Consider the following 16092-nt stretch of genomic DNA (forward strand, 5'->3'; position numbering starts at 1 on the left):
GAGAACGATCATCTCGGGAAAACATACCTCCCAAGAAAGTCACCAGAGCAGGTTAGTTAACATAACATTATATTTTGTCTACAGCTAATTTGATATTATTAATTTTTTACGAATGAAATTGTAAAATAATACCGTTTTTTGAGAGACTATGCCTGGTCTGGACCCTTAGTTATACACCAAGAATCATTAAAAATCTGAAAGGTAAAGTTAGATTTAAAGCAGGTAAATATAATTAATAAAATGCAATCTTACCGTTCAAGTGTAGTTTGTTTTCGATTATATTCGGAATTACAGATTTGTCGTTACTTGTGTCGTGATATCTATCTGGAAATGCATTTGTTTGGGTTTTGGAAGTTAACAAAGTTACAAAATCATTTTTTTTTTATTCTGATACCATGCAATCTCATACAACTTATATTACATCCGCTCACAACTCGATGTATCAACAGTTTGCATTAAATAACCAAACGTTATATTAAATTTAAAGCAAATTCAAACTGTCTATCCGTATTTGAAGACCTTACATGCCATTATTCTCTTACACTACATAATTTGCTGTACTGTGACAGCTAAATAAGTTTGTTTTACAAGAAGGGATGTTTCATAAATGCAAAAAAAAAAAAAAAACATGATCACCATACATGTAACAAGTATATTTTACGACTCGGAAAACGTTTCGAAACAAATGCAAATTTATCAAGTCACTCACCCGCTTGGAATTTTGAATTTAATGAAATGAATATATTTCTTAATCTTTAATTCTACAATATAGAAAAGATATGAACATTTTGAAACTCAAGTTGCAGAATTGATGTAATAATGAAATAATTTCTGATATAAAACTTTTTCTTTTAGCCTTTACTTATGATAATAAGAATAGAAAACATTACTTTATTTTAAACATTGTGTGCAGAAAAGAAGATATTTCAAGCGATACAAAGAATACCTTTAAAGACGTGAAGGACGACAAGCACAATTCAAAGCCAGATATAAATCATGACGACACTGACAAAAAGTAAGTAATTTTGTTTTCTCTTAACATCTATGGTGACATTCTTTGGAGTCAACCAATATCATTTAACTGAAGATTTAAATGGTGCTGATGTATTGATGATACCACAAATCGTGCACATTTAATAAGACGTATTTTGGCATACTTGATCTGACGATCAAAACGAAGCACAAAACTGGATAGGAAAAACCCCTGAGCAGATTCAATATATTTTCCTGTGAAACTCCATTTCCCGAACTTACAATCTTGAGACCTCACCTAATATGTTAATTGCAAACTTAACACGTCCAGTCACTTCAAAATCTAGGTGTGCTCTGCCTAACCGTTTTACCTGTATAAATCACCCGTGCGTATACGCACCTGTTTGGCGGGAGAATCATTGAACGGGTATGACTTACCTTAAAAAAAATGCCAAGATTTATGTGAACTACATCATCTATTTCAAACTATGGGCAAAATAATAAATTAGTAAATGCAAAAATGAAAATAATATAATGAAGTTCGTTACAATATATAACAGGCTAACCTTCTACAATGCTACCTTTTTTGGCACTTGGGGACCTTGTCAAATGTAATCGTTGAGGTTTTTATTATTATATCTGTTATGTACTCTTGATAATTATTCATTTGATATGCATTAAGCCCACTTTCCACGAGCTTTAGCATTATCCCTTCATGAACACCGACAAAATTCCTTTTCGGTATGTGTATACATTTGATCATTCCTTTGATATGGATTAATCTAACAACATTACACATTTTAGTTTATGCAATCATTGACCCCACTTAGCCTATTTGGGTCAAAACATTGATATTATGGATGTACGCTTTTAAGTTCAGACCTTTCATTTGATATGAGACTACCCTATTTTCTACAAAACTTCTTGAAACTTGAAAGTTTTGAAATTCACTCATCGAAATATTCAAAATTATACACCTGATGACACCAATCGACGAACTTGAAAAAGGATGCAATATGAGTTCTATGGTTCTATACAACACCAATGTGAAATATGGATATTTCAAACTTCTTTCTTTAATTGGTCCTTGCTATTGTTTTAAATAATTATACTTGAGTAGATCTTTCATTTTGTGCAAAAATTATTTGCATATCTGTTGTCTGATCTAAAATTCATGAAAATGCTCTTTCTCTGAAAAATTAAAATTTCAATATACCAAAAAGTAATCAAGAGAACCAAGGTTATAACGGTAATCAAAATAATGTAATCCAGGGAAAAAAAAAAGACATGGAAAACAGACATACACAACAAAGAACATTAAGTAACTCAAATTATACATACGAAGTAACAAAAGCAAATGAGCAACTCGGAATCCACTAAAAACTGGGAACATGGACCAGGTGCACCGGTAGGGTAAGCCTCCTCTGCTTTTCTAGAAACACCCACCGAGTTGCTCATAAAAAGTCAAGTCCGAGGTAGACACACGAGGAAAAGGAAAACTATGACCCGTTGAATAAATCAGTTTTCATGGTGCAGATGGATACACCATAACGATCCACGACTTCATGATGATGACCATAAAACTGCTGTAGTGATGACTTCAATCTTGTAGCAACATAACCTTGTTCCAGAAGCCTATTTGTTAGAGTTCTAGTGTGATACAAAAAGTATGCGTAGTTTAGGCAAGCAAGCTCTGGCACAACGTATGAGTTGTAATATGAACACTCAGTCGCAGGTGCTGAAGGGATATCTGTAAACTCTATTATCTGCTGTCGAACCTGTATAGGGACTTTTTACAATTTTATTGCTACTTTTGGGCACAGTAAATGATTAGTATATTATACAATTTAAAGGTCCACACGGTTACAAGGACAATGTCATACAATCATGTCAAGGTCACAAGGAGTAATCAATGGAAGCAAGATTCTAACGGAAATCAAAGGAATGTAATTCAGGGACAAATAACATACATGGAAATCAAACAAACACAACAGGAACATAACATAAACAAAATAGTACACACAAAAGTAAATGATTGGAATCAACTAAAAACTGGGAGCATGGACCAGGTGTAATAATTGCATATCTGTTTAAAAGTAACTCTTTAAAACGACTAAATGTCTATAGCGTATGATCAAGGTGGTCGGACTCTTGTAAACCTGAGTTCAAAGTGTAAAGCCCATCAAGAGGGTCATTTTAAACCTGCATGTATTTCTAATCGTTTTCTTGGCATCAAGGTCTGAACTTTCAGTAAGAAATTTCTTGCATTTTGTGATCTTTAACGTTGGATGAAAATGAAAGATCGCATGAACTGAAGGTAATTGATGACTGTACATGTCTTTATGATATCCAGTTCTAGAAATAACAATTATAAAAAAAAATAAGTATGATATGTAAAGCATATTACCCTGAAAACCGTTGATAAAATTTACATTTTTATGTTTATCTATAACATCAAAAAACCGCCAATAAAAGAGAGGGAACTTCTAAAAATGATGATGAAATCCTTACTATGGTCGTCCTGTACAACTTCAGAAGAGGGTTATTCGCTGGTTTACACTTGGAAATGATATCTTGAAAATTGACGATGGGAGCCCATGACTTAATATTTAATGCTTTCACGAACAGTTTTGTCTTATATTTATTCCTTCATTGTCTATAGTTGAACTTTTGTTAAACTTGTAACACAAAACTATTAGACCTTTATCCACTGTTTTGCTGTGCCTTTCGTTCCATTTTAGTTGTTTCGGTATATCTTTTCATTGTGTTCACAATATATTGAATCTTACTGTTATAGAAAGACGCGTATGTTCTTATGTTACTACATCAAAATTCTTTAAAAAAAATTTTTTTTTTAGGAATTGTACCACCTGCACGACTGTGAATAAGGATAAACGACACACGTAAGTAATGTTAATTCGAATAACCACATGTTAGCTGATATTTTAAAATTCTGCATTTTTGCTGTTTCACGTTATACCTTCAATTTAATAATAAATTCATAAAAATTAAGTTCTTGCTTTTATCATTCTAGAACTGTTTATAACATCACTGCACAAGCTGTGAGTTTTCCATCACAATGCAATTTCAACAGCAATGAGGTCGCTGATAAGTTTGCATTAGGAATAGTTGGTGGACCAAAAAACGAGCAGTTAGAGATCGAAGGCAATGGAGGAGAATCACTTATTTCAAGTTCCTAAAGTATGATAAAAACATACATTTTTGATCTATAATCAAGCCATTGTAATTTTATTTTATATAGGACAACATTTGTCATACAAATAATGTATATTGGTTTGTTCATGGTCGTTTTTAATTTGAAAGGTCGGCGCTAAATATATTTTACTACGTAGTTTTGCCATTTTTAACTATTTATCAAAATAGTGCATGTGCTTTTCGAGAGTTTACATTGCAGACCGTATACGTAGCTATACACATGGGCTCACCAGGATCACTTGTTTTGAATGAAATAAAAACGAGAGACACTCACAAGTATTGTATGGGAAAATTTGTGTGTTATTCCTAAAAAAAGCTGCTTTATGGATTTGTTAAAACAATTATGGAACTTGTATTAGATAATATAATTGTGCAACTGTTAGTTGTTTTGTTTATATAACTATAAATTCAATCTTGTCAAGACATTCACATCATTACTTAAATAGATGTTAAGAGGTACCAACGTTAAATGAGCAACCCTCCTTAACTACTGAACAGACATTTATCAACAAAAACATTGTTATAAGGTATAGGCATTATGAATTTGCTGTTGTGATTCTGTAAAATAACTCATTTGTGGTTTCCATAAGGGTCGTAGGTACTTGTACTAAGGACAGTAAAGGGACCCACCTCTTAACTACTCGATAGGTTTTTTATCAACTTTTAGGGAATGTTTATGAGGCATTGGCATTGTACATCTATTTATTGAATGTAGATGAGATACATTGGAATAAGAAGACTATGCATATTAAAATCAAGCTTCTGGTTAGTTAACCAGATGGTTACATTAACATTTTATGATCTAACAGTAATTCTAGAAAGGATTAGAAACAAATGATGTAAATGTTTACGGTGTGATATTTTTGCTATTTCCACAGTGATTAGATAACCGCTAAAAGTAAAACTCGTGAAATTTATTTGTAACCAATTTTGTAATCAATTTTTGAATCGGAGGTAATTTATACACGCAAAAAATGTTCAGAATGACAGATTCCGCAAAAATAAGCAACCGTTGAAATCGACATGTTTACTGTTTACCAAGAACTTAAGATTGTGAATGTATTCTTTTTTACCCTTGCTCAAAAGAATTCTTATTTTAGGTTTGCATTCACAATTCATAGTATTTGCTTAACTCTTAGCTTTTTAAACAGTGACGGTTATGTGCATCGTAACGTTTGGCTCAGAGTCGACAAACATCTTGTTATATGTCTCTAACAATAGTTTTTTTTCATACCTTGCATAAGTTTTATAATTGTTACATGCACTTTTTTGCATAATATGTTATCTATTCCCATGACTTACTGTTATGTGTGATATTTGGCATTGATAAATGGTTCTAGTTTCTATATTTCAACTGAGATAATAAAAAGGGAATAAAAATGTGTTTTTGGTATGTTATTTTTATCATTTAATTAATTTCAGACTTTGCATAAGTTGTTTAATTGTAACATGCTTCTTTTCATAAGAGGTATTATTGTTTCAGGTTGTGTATGATTTTTATCTATTCGTCTGCATGTATGAAAGGTGTGCAATAGTACTGATTTTTTTTCATGCATTAATGTTATGTGTTTAGTTTAAACATATTTTATTTGTCAAATAACAAGAGAATTGGACAAAAGTAAATTCATACATATGAAGTCCTCTCCACAATACAGTGTATATATAGTCCAGCGCCCTTGACCACTCGGCCAGCTAGGGTATATAAAAAATATAGCTTTCGCTGGCCGGGTCATTCCTCCTCGTAGGATTAATGTAGGGATGTAACTTAGTACACGATGTATGGTAGTACGGGACAGTTGGTCTAGGGCGCTGGACTTAGTGCATACGGTGACAAATGTGACAGTTCTAACATCATTGGGAATTTTTCAGACCCTTCTATAAGTTTACGTTATCTTCCCTATATCAATTTGATCCGATGGAGCAGTGTAGCGAATAGAGTCGTCACATTCTGAGACGTTGTATAATATTGATTTGTTGTGACATGCATCATTAATTTGATCCTCTATCCTACATAATAACACCTAGATGAACTGTCCCGTACTACCATACATCGTGTACTAAGTTACAGCCCTAGATTTATCCTATGAGGAGGAATGACCGGGCCAGCGAAAGCTATATTTTTTATATAGCCTAGCTGGCCGAGTGGTCTAGGGCGTTGGACTTAGTGCAGGCGATGTTGCCATAGATGTCACATCGGTACGAGTTCGAGTCCCGCGGAGGGAACGACCAAAAATTTGCCCCGCAAATGTGACAGTCCTAACATCATTGGGAATTTTTCAGACCCTTCTATAAGTTTACGTTATCTTCCCTATATCAATTTGATCCGATGGAGCAGTGTAGCGAATAGAGTCGTCACATTCTGAGACGTTGTATAATATTGATTTGTTGTGACATGCATCATTAATTTGATCCTCTATCCTACATAATAACACCTAGATGAACTGTCCCGTACTACCATACATCGTGTACTAAGTTACAGCCCTAGATTTATCCTATGAGGAGGAATGACCGGGCCAGCGAAAGCTATATTTTTTATATAGCCTAGCTGGCCGAGTGGTCTAGGGCGTTGGACTTAGTTCAGGCGATGTTGCCATAGATGTCACAGCGGTACGAGTTCGAGTCCCGCGGAGGGAACGACCAAAAATTTGCCCCGCAAATGTGACAGTCCTAACATCATTGGGAATTTTTCAGACCCTTCTATAAGTTTACGTTATCTTCCCTATATCAATTTGATCCGATGGAGCAGTGTAGCGAATAGAGTCGTCACATTCTGAGACGTTGTATAATATTGATTTGTTGTGACATGCATCATTAATTTGATCCTCTATCCTACATAATAACACCTAGATGAACTGTCCCGTACTACCATACATCGTGTACTAAGTTACAGCCCTAGATTACTCCTACGAGGAGGAATGACCGGGCCAACGAAAGCTATATTTTTATATATCCTAGCTGGCCGAGTGGGCTAGGGCGTTGGACTTAGTGCAGGCGATGTTGCCATAGATGTCACATCGGTACGAGTTCGAGTCCCGCGGAGGGAACGACCAAAAATTTGCTTTGCAAATTTGAGATTTCTAACATCGTTGGGAATTTTTCAGACCCTTCTATATATATATATCAGAAGTACAAAGATCAAGAACGTGCACTACTCATTTTCTGTTATAAAATTATAAATTCATAAGAGAAATATATACAAAAAGGTCAAATATTGAAGGTGTGTTTTTGAGACTTGTGATTACACAATGAAAAACCGTTAAGATTTCGTTATATATTCAAATACGATTTAAATATTCTTACATGTTGATCATGCGAAACGTCAGAATTACCACAGGTAAGCATGTGTATATCTATGGTCATTTCAATAGGTAGCTAGTGCAGATTGTCAAAAAGTTCTATTCTATAATCATTATGTTTTCTACATTCAAAGAAAAATGTTATACATTTCATTTTCTGAGCCACATCTAAAGGCAGGGTCCGAAATAAGTTTGGCTTTGTACAGGTCAAAGTTAAGAAACGATGCCAAACATCTCAGTTGAGTTAATAATATATTAAATTCCATTGGGCTATCAGAGCAATGTCCTGGCACTGCACGGTCGTACCACATGGTACCTCTTATTGCATGTTTGAAAACACCGATTGAATTAGAATTTCGTATATTTTGATAAAGACTATTCCATTGCCTTATTGTTGCTGGAATGAAAGAATTATCTGTCATAAAGAGTCGACAATAAGGTAGAATAATGTCATCTCCATTACGTAATGGATGACCGCTTAAACTTTGGACCGTAGCAGGAGTGATTCTAGATAAATATTTAGGTGCATCTTAATTTTGTATTTTATAAAACATTTGTAACCTTCTAGTCATGCGTCTATCAGCCAAAGATTCCCACCTAATTTCGAAATACAAAGTTTCTAATTTAGTAAATTTAGTAAATGCTGGTAATCCTGTGACAATTCCTGTTGCTGCCAACTGGAGTTGTTCTAGTTAAGAAGCATTTCCAGAACCACTGTTATTACAGACTTCAGAAACATATTCAAACAAAGGCCTTATGTACACTAGATATACGTTTTTCCAAGTTTTTGCTACATAACTGGTATTTCAATCTTCTCAAAAGATATAGATGCTTCTTTACATTTGTCACAATATTTCCAATATGATGGTTCCATTTTGCGTCTTCACTAAATGTTACTCCGAATTGCTTATGGCAGCTGGTAATGGGAATGTCAATATCTTTGAGAGTAAACGTTATATTTGGAATTTTAACATTTGAGAACATTATAATTTCAGTTTTATCTGAATTAAATGAGATTTGCTATTACTTTGACCAGTCATGCAACTCCTGGAGATCGTGATCATTTACTGTTTTGATTTGCTCATGGCTTTGGTCAGAATAATTAAACGACGTGTCATCTTCAAATAATCTACATAACGAAGTTAGTTTCTCAGAAATGTCATTTATATATATTATGAATAACAGGGGATCTAAAACAGGGGACCGCACGCCCGCAGATATGCTACATAAAGGCGACTCAAACGCATTGATAACAACTCTTTGTTTCCTTGAATCAAGATAACTCTCAAACCAACTAAATAAATCATTTCTTATGCCATAACCTTGTAATTTCTTTAGACGCCCATCATGCCTAACTTTATCAAAAGCTTTAGAAAAATCGCAAAAGACAAAACAATTAATTTCTTTCTTTTCCATAGAGTCAAGTATACAGTTATGCATTTCAAGAAGTTGATGAACTGTAGAATATATTGGTAAAAACCCTGATTGGTACTTATATATCAAAGAGTTTCAGACAAGATGATTGTAAACATGCTGGTATATAATCCTTTCCCTGACTTTTCCAACACAACTTATTAGCGATATCGGTCGGTAATTTGATGGCAATGAATTGTCACCCTTCTTAAATATCGAAATTACATTTGCAGTTTCCATTCAGATGGAAATATGCATTGATGGATGGATTTATTGAATATGATTTGAAGAGGAATTGCTATTTTTTCTGGACATATTTTGAGCATTTTATGACTTTTGGATTTAATATTTTATAATATCAACTATTTCATGATTTTCTATATGTAAGGTTTCAATAAAATTTTCTGTTTTATCATCGAAATCTGGAAGAATTGGATCTCCTCATCAAGCTTTGATATAGATAAAACATATTGATTATCAAGGGTACACTTACTTATATTATCATACATATAATCATCATCTCCAGGATTAAAAACGGTATCTCGAAGTGGAGGAATATCAGACAATCCTTTATTTGATTTAGTCAACATTTTCATTATTTTCCAATAGGTTTTAGGAGAAGTTGCATTTTCCAAAATCATGCTATCAAAATTTTGTTCAATTTTTTTTTCGCACTTTTCTTCATATTATTGACCTTGTTTCTTTGCCGTTTGTACCCAAAAATATCCTTATCACATTTCGATTTCGGTGCCGATTTTTTACTCGTTTCCGTATTTCTCTTCTAATTTTACTGTTGAACCAGGATTTATCAGGTTTGCGTATCGTTATGAGCTTTGTCGGTATACAATCTCTTACAATCTCAAGAAATTCGACAGTAAATATTTTACAAATGTCATTCACATCTTCATATATGGGAAGTAACTTTAACCAATCAGTTTGGTCAAGACTATTTTCAAATTGTTCTTTATCAATCTTGTCGTAAAGGCAGACTTCTTGCTTGTATGTCCCGTTGGATTTTTCAGGACAGTTTATAAATGAAATACAGGCATTGTGATCTGATATTTGACATGGAATATCAAAAACATCAGAATAGATATACGACACAGTGTCACTAATAATAATTGGATCAAGCAAAGAGCTACATCGTTCAGTGACTCTAGTAGGCTTTGTAATAATATTTGTTTTTATATTAAACAGATTAATTCTATCTATTAGTTTATTGTTATTGTGATTTAGGAGGTCCCAATGTAGGCCACCCGTAATTACATAATTACAAGATTTTCACTTAATTGGTAACTTAATCCTATAATTGCATGATTTAATCGTGTAAAGAATGGATTGGAGTCAGTTGACGGAGGCTTATATGCAGCTCATAGGATAATTTGTTTACCTTGGCTCGAATTTCTACCCATAAAGTTTCATTAATACTATTAACCACAACAGTTGCAGTCTTTTCGGATTATATAATTTGAAAAGTTATAAAGAAAAGTTTCTTGAAATACTGTGATCTAAGTGTGATTCGGTCAGTACCCATATATCATATTCATCAAAGAAGTTATCTGTGAAATTAAGTTTCTGTCGTAAACTTCGAATATTCAAGTTACAAATTGATGAGTGATTTTCTACGTATGATGGACCTGGATTATTTTCGATATTCCCGATCATGAGAATGAAATAGAGAACAAACAGCATGAAAACAATGTCAACATTTGTTAAAGTTTATTGAAGTAATATGAGTGCCAAGACCATCAAAGAACATTTCATGTTAACCTTAAATGTATCGAAATAAAAATAATTTATTTTACTATAAAATCCGTTTTGTTTAATTCTTATACTGTTAAACTGACTTATAGCCGCCCTATATCTCTGAGGATCGCTATTCATTTTTGGTGGCTTATATAGAAAGAATAACGTCGAGATGAGGGCCAAGAGAGGTCAACAAAACCTAGACTATATAGGTCATTTAACACACCATCAACATTTTTAACATAATAAACCAAAAAGAAGATATACAATAAGGAGAAGAGAAATGATATCATGCAAAAGAGAGACATGGAAGTGAAACAATAAGAAAATCGGGAGCCCTCAGGAACATAAATATGAAAAAAAATAAATAAATATTCATATAGTTGTGCTTTATACTTCATAGAAGTATACACAAGATAAATACAATCTTATCAAACAAAGAAAATGAAAATATAATCGTCAGGTTACTGTATTAAACTAGTAATAGCGTTGAACAATCTCAGTCTCACGCAGTCTCTCTCTGGATTGATATTTTTGAATGATTTGCATAACATTCGTCATACCCACAATTATTATACTGTTATAATGTTGATGTTTGATGGAGTAGGATTTAGCGTGCCAAGAGGTCTACTCCTCGCAAAAATATAAGCTGTGAAAGGAAAAATAATATTTGGAGAAATACTAAAAAAAACGAAAAAACACACAAATTATATTATAAGTTAGAAATGTAAAAGGGCATGGTTTTTAAACCGTGATAAAACGAATACTAGATAAGGAAATAAAAAGTGGATTCGAAAACAAGCATCGTATTAAGTTGAAGAAGAAAAGAATCCAATAACATATTGGTTGATATGATATAATTGAAATTGAAAATTAAAAACCAGTTGACCATGAAAAACATGTATGACCAGTTTTCAATGTCTAGACAAAAAAACAATATTTGCATGCTATGTTATATCTTACTGTTATGTGTAATATATAGCATTGATCAATAAGATTAAGCAGAACTGTTACCTGTGGTTTCATTCTAGTTTTGTTAAATTTTTAATCCAAATTACAATTCTCGGTAAAACAGAGGGATTATAGTGGTGTGACTTAAACTTCACTTCTATTTTTAGAGTTATATTTTGAAAGAGTTAAGAAAGCTCTGCAGTTGTCTGACAGACAATTTTATTAATCCTTTATTTTTGAATCCTCTAATATCAGGGATTTGATACATCATCTACCCCAAATAACTTGAAGTTCGGAAAAATTCCAAACGATGTTAGAAATGTCAACTTTGCGAAGCAAATTTTGGTCGTTCCCTCAGTGGCACTCGAACTCGTACCGCTGTTACATCTATGGCAATATCGCCTCCGCACAGTCCAGTGCCCTAGACCACTCGGTCAGCTAGGATATATAAAAATATAGCTTTCGCTAGCCGGGTCATTTCTCTTATTAGGATTAATCTAGGGCTGTAATTTAGTACACGATGTATGGTAGTACGGAGTAGTTCATCTAGGTGTTGTAATGTTGTGATGAACAGTTATGTATGTATGTCTATAGTTTCTCTCCTACATACACTGAGAGCATCAATTTTTATTTATTGATTGTTTGAATTTTTTTAAACGCTATCTCATAAATGTCTTAAGTGCTGAAGTATTCCATTATTTTTATAACAATGTCTTTCCCCGCTTTTGTCTTGTCTGACATTCGTAACATTTGTCAGTTCAAATCTGAATAGAATTAAAGAACCTTGTTGTTAACAGGTCGGGATATTCCTTGAAGGAATATCGTGGCGGGCGTGCGCCCCCCCCCCTAAAATTTGCAAAGCATGGGTTGTCAGGGGTTATTTATGTGGTGTTAGGTTGAAACTTAAATTTCTCGCTAATTTTACCAAAAAAGATTTCTAAATTGCATCCACTCTAAAAGAATATTTCAAAAATATAACCTAACAAATTGTCCAATTTCAGTATGAAATTTTAACTGTGCGCCCCGTAATTTAAAATTCCGGATCCTGTCTTCATTTGAACTATTATTGGTCATTTTGCATATATTCAGTCAATTGACCTATTCAAATTCCCGTCAAACAGCAGGTATAATAACATTCATTTGGTCACCTGAACCGAAGGTCAGTATGAGCTATGCCATCACTTGGCGTCCTTCGTCTATTGTCTTTATCTCAGACGGTATTAAATTTGGAGGTCATAGGTCAAAGGTCATGATCATACATGTAACGGAACTGGTAAATTTTAAGCCAATAGCATTCTTGTGGACACTCTAGAATCAACATACGTCAATGAATTTGACCAATCTAGGTATTTTGTTACCGGTTAATAGAAAAAAAAAATCGAGATTGGGAAAATGCCAAAGAGATAGAAACCCTACCATTGAAAAACAAGAAGATGTGTCCTGCAGACATGGATATCCAGCTCTCTCGCAATTTTGTTTAAAAAAATGTATAACATCTCCTTTTTCTGTGATTTTTCAACCGTGAAATTGATGTTTCATGTCCAATTTTTAGTATGCATTTTGATTGTTCATTCCCCTAATGCTTATGTGTGTAAAGTTTCATTATAATACCACACTTCCTTCATAGAAAAGACATTTCAACCTGTAGTTTAACCTGAGTTCGGACAAACGGACGGACCCGAACACCATATACCCACCAACTGGGTATAAAAAGACAATTCGTGGTCAAACAAGAGTCTTCAATGAACGGAGAGGAATACATCTTACTCTTGGATAGGCTGTGTGGTTGGCCTCGAAAAAATATTTATAATAGACCAATGAAATTGACGCCCTTCAAGACTCCTGAACAAGTAGTAAATACAATTTTGAAAAAACATACAAGACGCACATAGGTTAGAATTTCCAACTTGGAACAGGTACAGAATGCTGTGGGTTTGAACTGATTTATTAAGAATACCTAGTACGGTATTAACTTTTAAGATCAAATGTTAAAAGTCAAGTCAAGACAGAATTTAAACATTTTCATCCAAAAGTATCCCTGTTAACATTCTAAAATCAACATGCTTCAATAAGGTTTAACCATATTTGGATGTCGGTACTCCTTGAAGAAAATCTCGCTTCGTATTTAATTTCAAGGTCATAACGGAAATTGTGATTTTCAAACAATAACGCCGTTTTGGACTGGCTACATGGTCTAGAATTAACATGGTTTTATGGATTTTAACCAAACTAAGTATGTTGGTACTTATCAAGAATAACTCGGATGGTATCGATTTTAAGGTTAAAAACTGTTAAAGGTCATAACGTCTTGTATTTTGTTTTAGCTGATCACACTCACGTGGACACCTACGAATCAACATGTTTCAATGGATTTCGACCAAATTTGTTACTAATATATTATTGCTCCTTTAGAATATATCGGACGCTAAAGATGTTTGTCTCGTCTGACACCATAATGAAACAATATTTTGCGCGCTGTCACTAAGCATAGTATTCTTACTTGCATGTGAAAAAAGTTGGTTTTCTTGCTTTTAAAGTACTGGTTTGGCTACGTCTGTTTTTTTTTCATTTATTATAATTTTTTTTGCAAACTATTTATATATTATTATAGATCCTTGATCTTTGATCTAAAATCTATATAAGTTGTCTTAGTTTGTATTTAGAAGTGAAATATGTTCAAATACTAAAAACATCAACGAACTTGAGGTCGTACGTCCCGAAAAGCTGCCTGATATCTTAATCTTTTCATTGGCCTGCCTAGAAAATTAAAGAAGGCAGCTCTGGTTGTTTGGTGGTTGTCAATCGATCAACTTCAATTTGTAAAGCCTGAAATTTCTTAATCAGAACACCATCCGGATAGGCTATATTTAATTTTCTTTCTTTAAGTCTATAGCTTGAACTAAGTTCATCTCGATTTATTTTCATGTCGTTCAGAGCCTAATTAACCTTCACCCTATCTCGGTTTATTTTTTCCGTATTGTTTTTATCATATCTGCAACACATCTATCAATCATTCTTGCGACCTCCCTCTTTCACTGTTGTAATAAATAGAAGACGTGATTTTTCCGTTAAATTCCTTCAACCCAGATTTTACTTGCTCGTTTTATCTCAAGTGTATCATGCATAGGTTGCAGAAGGAGACTGGGTTTTGGACAAAGACAAAAATACAACGTCTCATTCACTGCCTGAAATACTAAAAAATAATAAAACCAGGCGACAGTTGTAGGATAATTTAAATACGTCAAAGTTAAATTAATGATAAACATGGCCTGAGTGCCAAAAAACAGGAAACAAATACGATTTGTAGCGACCGAAATGAAATACATCATATAAAAATTTTGAAGATAATTATGAAAAAATACATCAAAATATAATGAGAAGCCTAGTCCAGATAAATTTAATTCTTGAAACATATGAGGGATAATGTTTATCAAATCTATTTATGATGGTGCATTATTTCATAAGGAGAAATGTTAATCAAGGAAACAAAATAATATACACCACTATTTACTGCTCGGTTTTTAAACATCTGAATTGTCATCTTTATAAAAACAAATGTGAGTTTTGAAGAATACTAAAATCAATTTTCTGATAGTTATTAGTTGACCTAACGTTGCAATACACCCCATATTTAAATCGAGAATTGAAAATCATATAGAATTCTAGTTAATCACATTGTCGTTTAATAACAATTCTAAATGGAATACTAGTGAATTACATTACATTACTTTTGTTTATAAATACCATGCACCAAGAATGTTAATAAATGAGTTTTATTAAGTATTTCTGTGTGTGGATCAAATTTCAGCACGAGTATATACTAAGCTTATATCTGAAAAACATAAGACTGATATATTCTCGGTTTGAAAGTCATAGGTTCTTGACTACGTATATATCGCCAACCGTCGAGTGTTATTTGGAACAATGCCAGCCTCTGTCTAATATATCATTGTTTTTAAACTTGGGAATATATTTATTCATGGATATATTCCATATATTTAGGGAATGTATTCTTGGTAACACAAAATTTGGTAGAATAGTGTATAGTTCTAGCCAATTGTATTCATTTTTGAAAGGAGTATTTATGTCATATTGACCCAATTTATTCCTATAGAAATGTGACGAACGGCTCCATTTGTTTTTTTGTTTTGAGCTTTCCTTATATGTTACCCAATACGACGAGAATTGTATGTCTTGCAAAAGGCAGACTTATTATTCTCTTGTTTATTCGAGTTTCCTTTTCATTTGATTTTGTCACGCATATAAATTTCTTTGGTTTTTACTTATAACATAACAAGTGTTGTATATTTTCTTAACCCATGTTTTCCTCTGCATTTCTGTCTATATAGCTTTGGTTATTCCAACATTATAGTTATTATCAATTTCAAGCTTAATTGTTCTTATTTTATCCTTAAGTTTATGCTCCCAAAATTGACGTGTCGGTACATTTAGGTAGAGAATCATATTTTATTTACAATACTCGCAATGGGATACTTTT

At 33.1% G+C, this 16092-nt stretch overlaps 1 protein-coding gene and 1 long non-coding RNA gene across 2 annotated transcripts in view; both read left to right on the forward strand.

Annotated features, from left to right (window-relative positions):
• LOC148604946 (uncharacterized) overlaps positions 1–1019 on the forward strand; it is a 70573-nt gene extending 69554 nt beyond the window's left edge. Inside the window, exons 14-15 of the mRNA XM_088547528.1 lie at positions 1–51; positions 914–1019. The exon at positions 1–51 is cut by the window's left edge and continues 57 nt beyond it. Coding sequence (XP_088403654.1) covers positions 1–51; positions 914–1019 — 157 coding nt within the window. The remainder of the gene's footprint in view (positions 52–913) is intronic.
• A 2811-nt stretch (positions 1020–3830) lies between these two features.
• On the forward strand, positions 3831–4570 carry LOC148604949 (uncharacterized). Its single transcript, XR_015916033.1, has 2 exons — positions 3831–3875; positions 4007–4570. It is a non-coding gene; the product is annotated as an uncharacterized LOC148604949 (long non-coding RNA).
• Positions 4571–16092: the final 11522 nt, after the last annotated feature.

The sequence above is a fragment of the Perna viridis genome, chromosome 10 (genome assembly GCF_037379345.1).
Source record: "Perna viridis isolate PV_CMFRI_1.1 ecotype Kerala chromosome 10, ASM3737934v1, whole genome shotgun sequence".
NCBI classification, from domain to species: domain Eukaryota; kingdom Metazoa; phylum Mollusca; class Bivalvia; order Mytilida; family Mytilidae; genus Perna; species Perna viridis.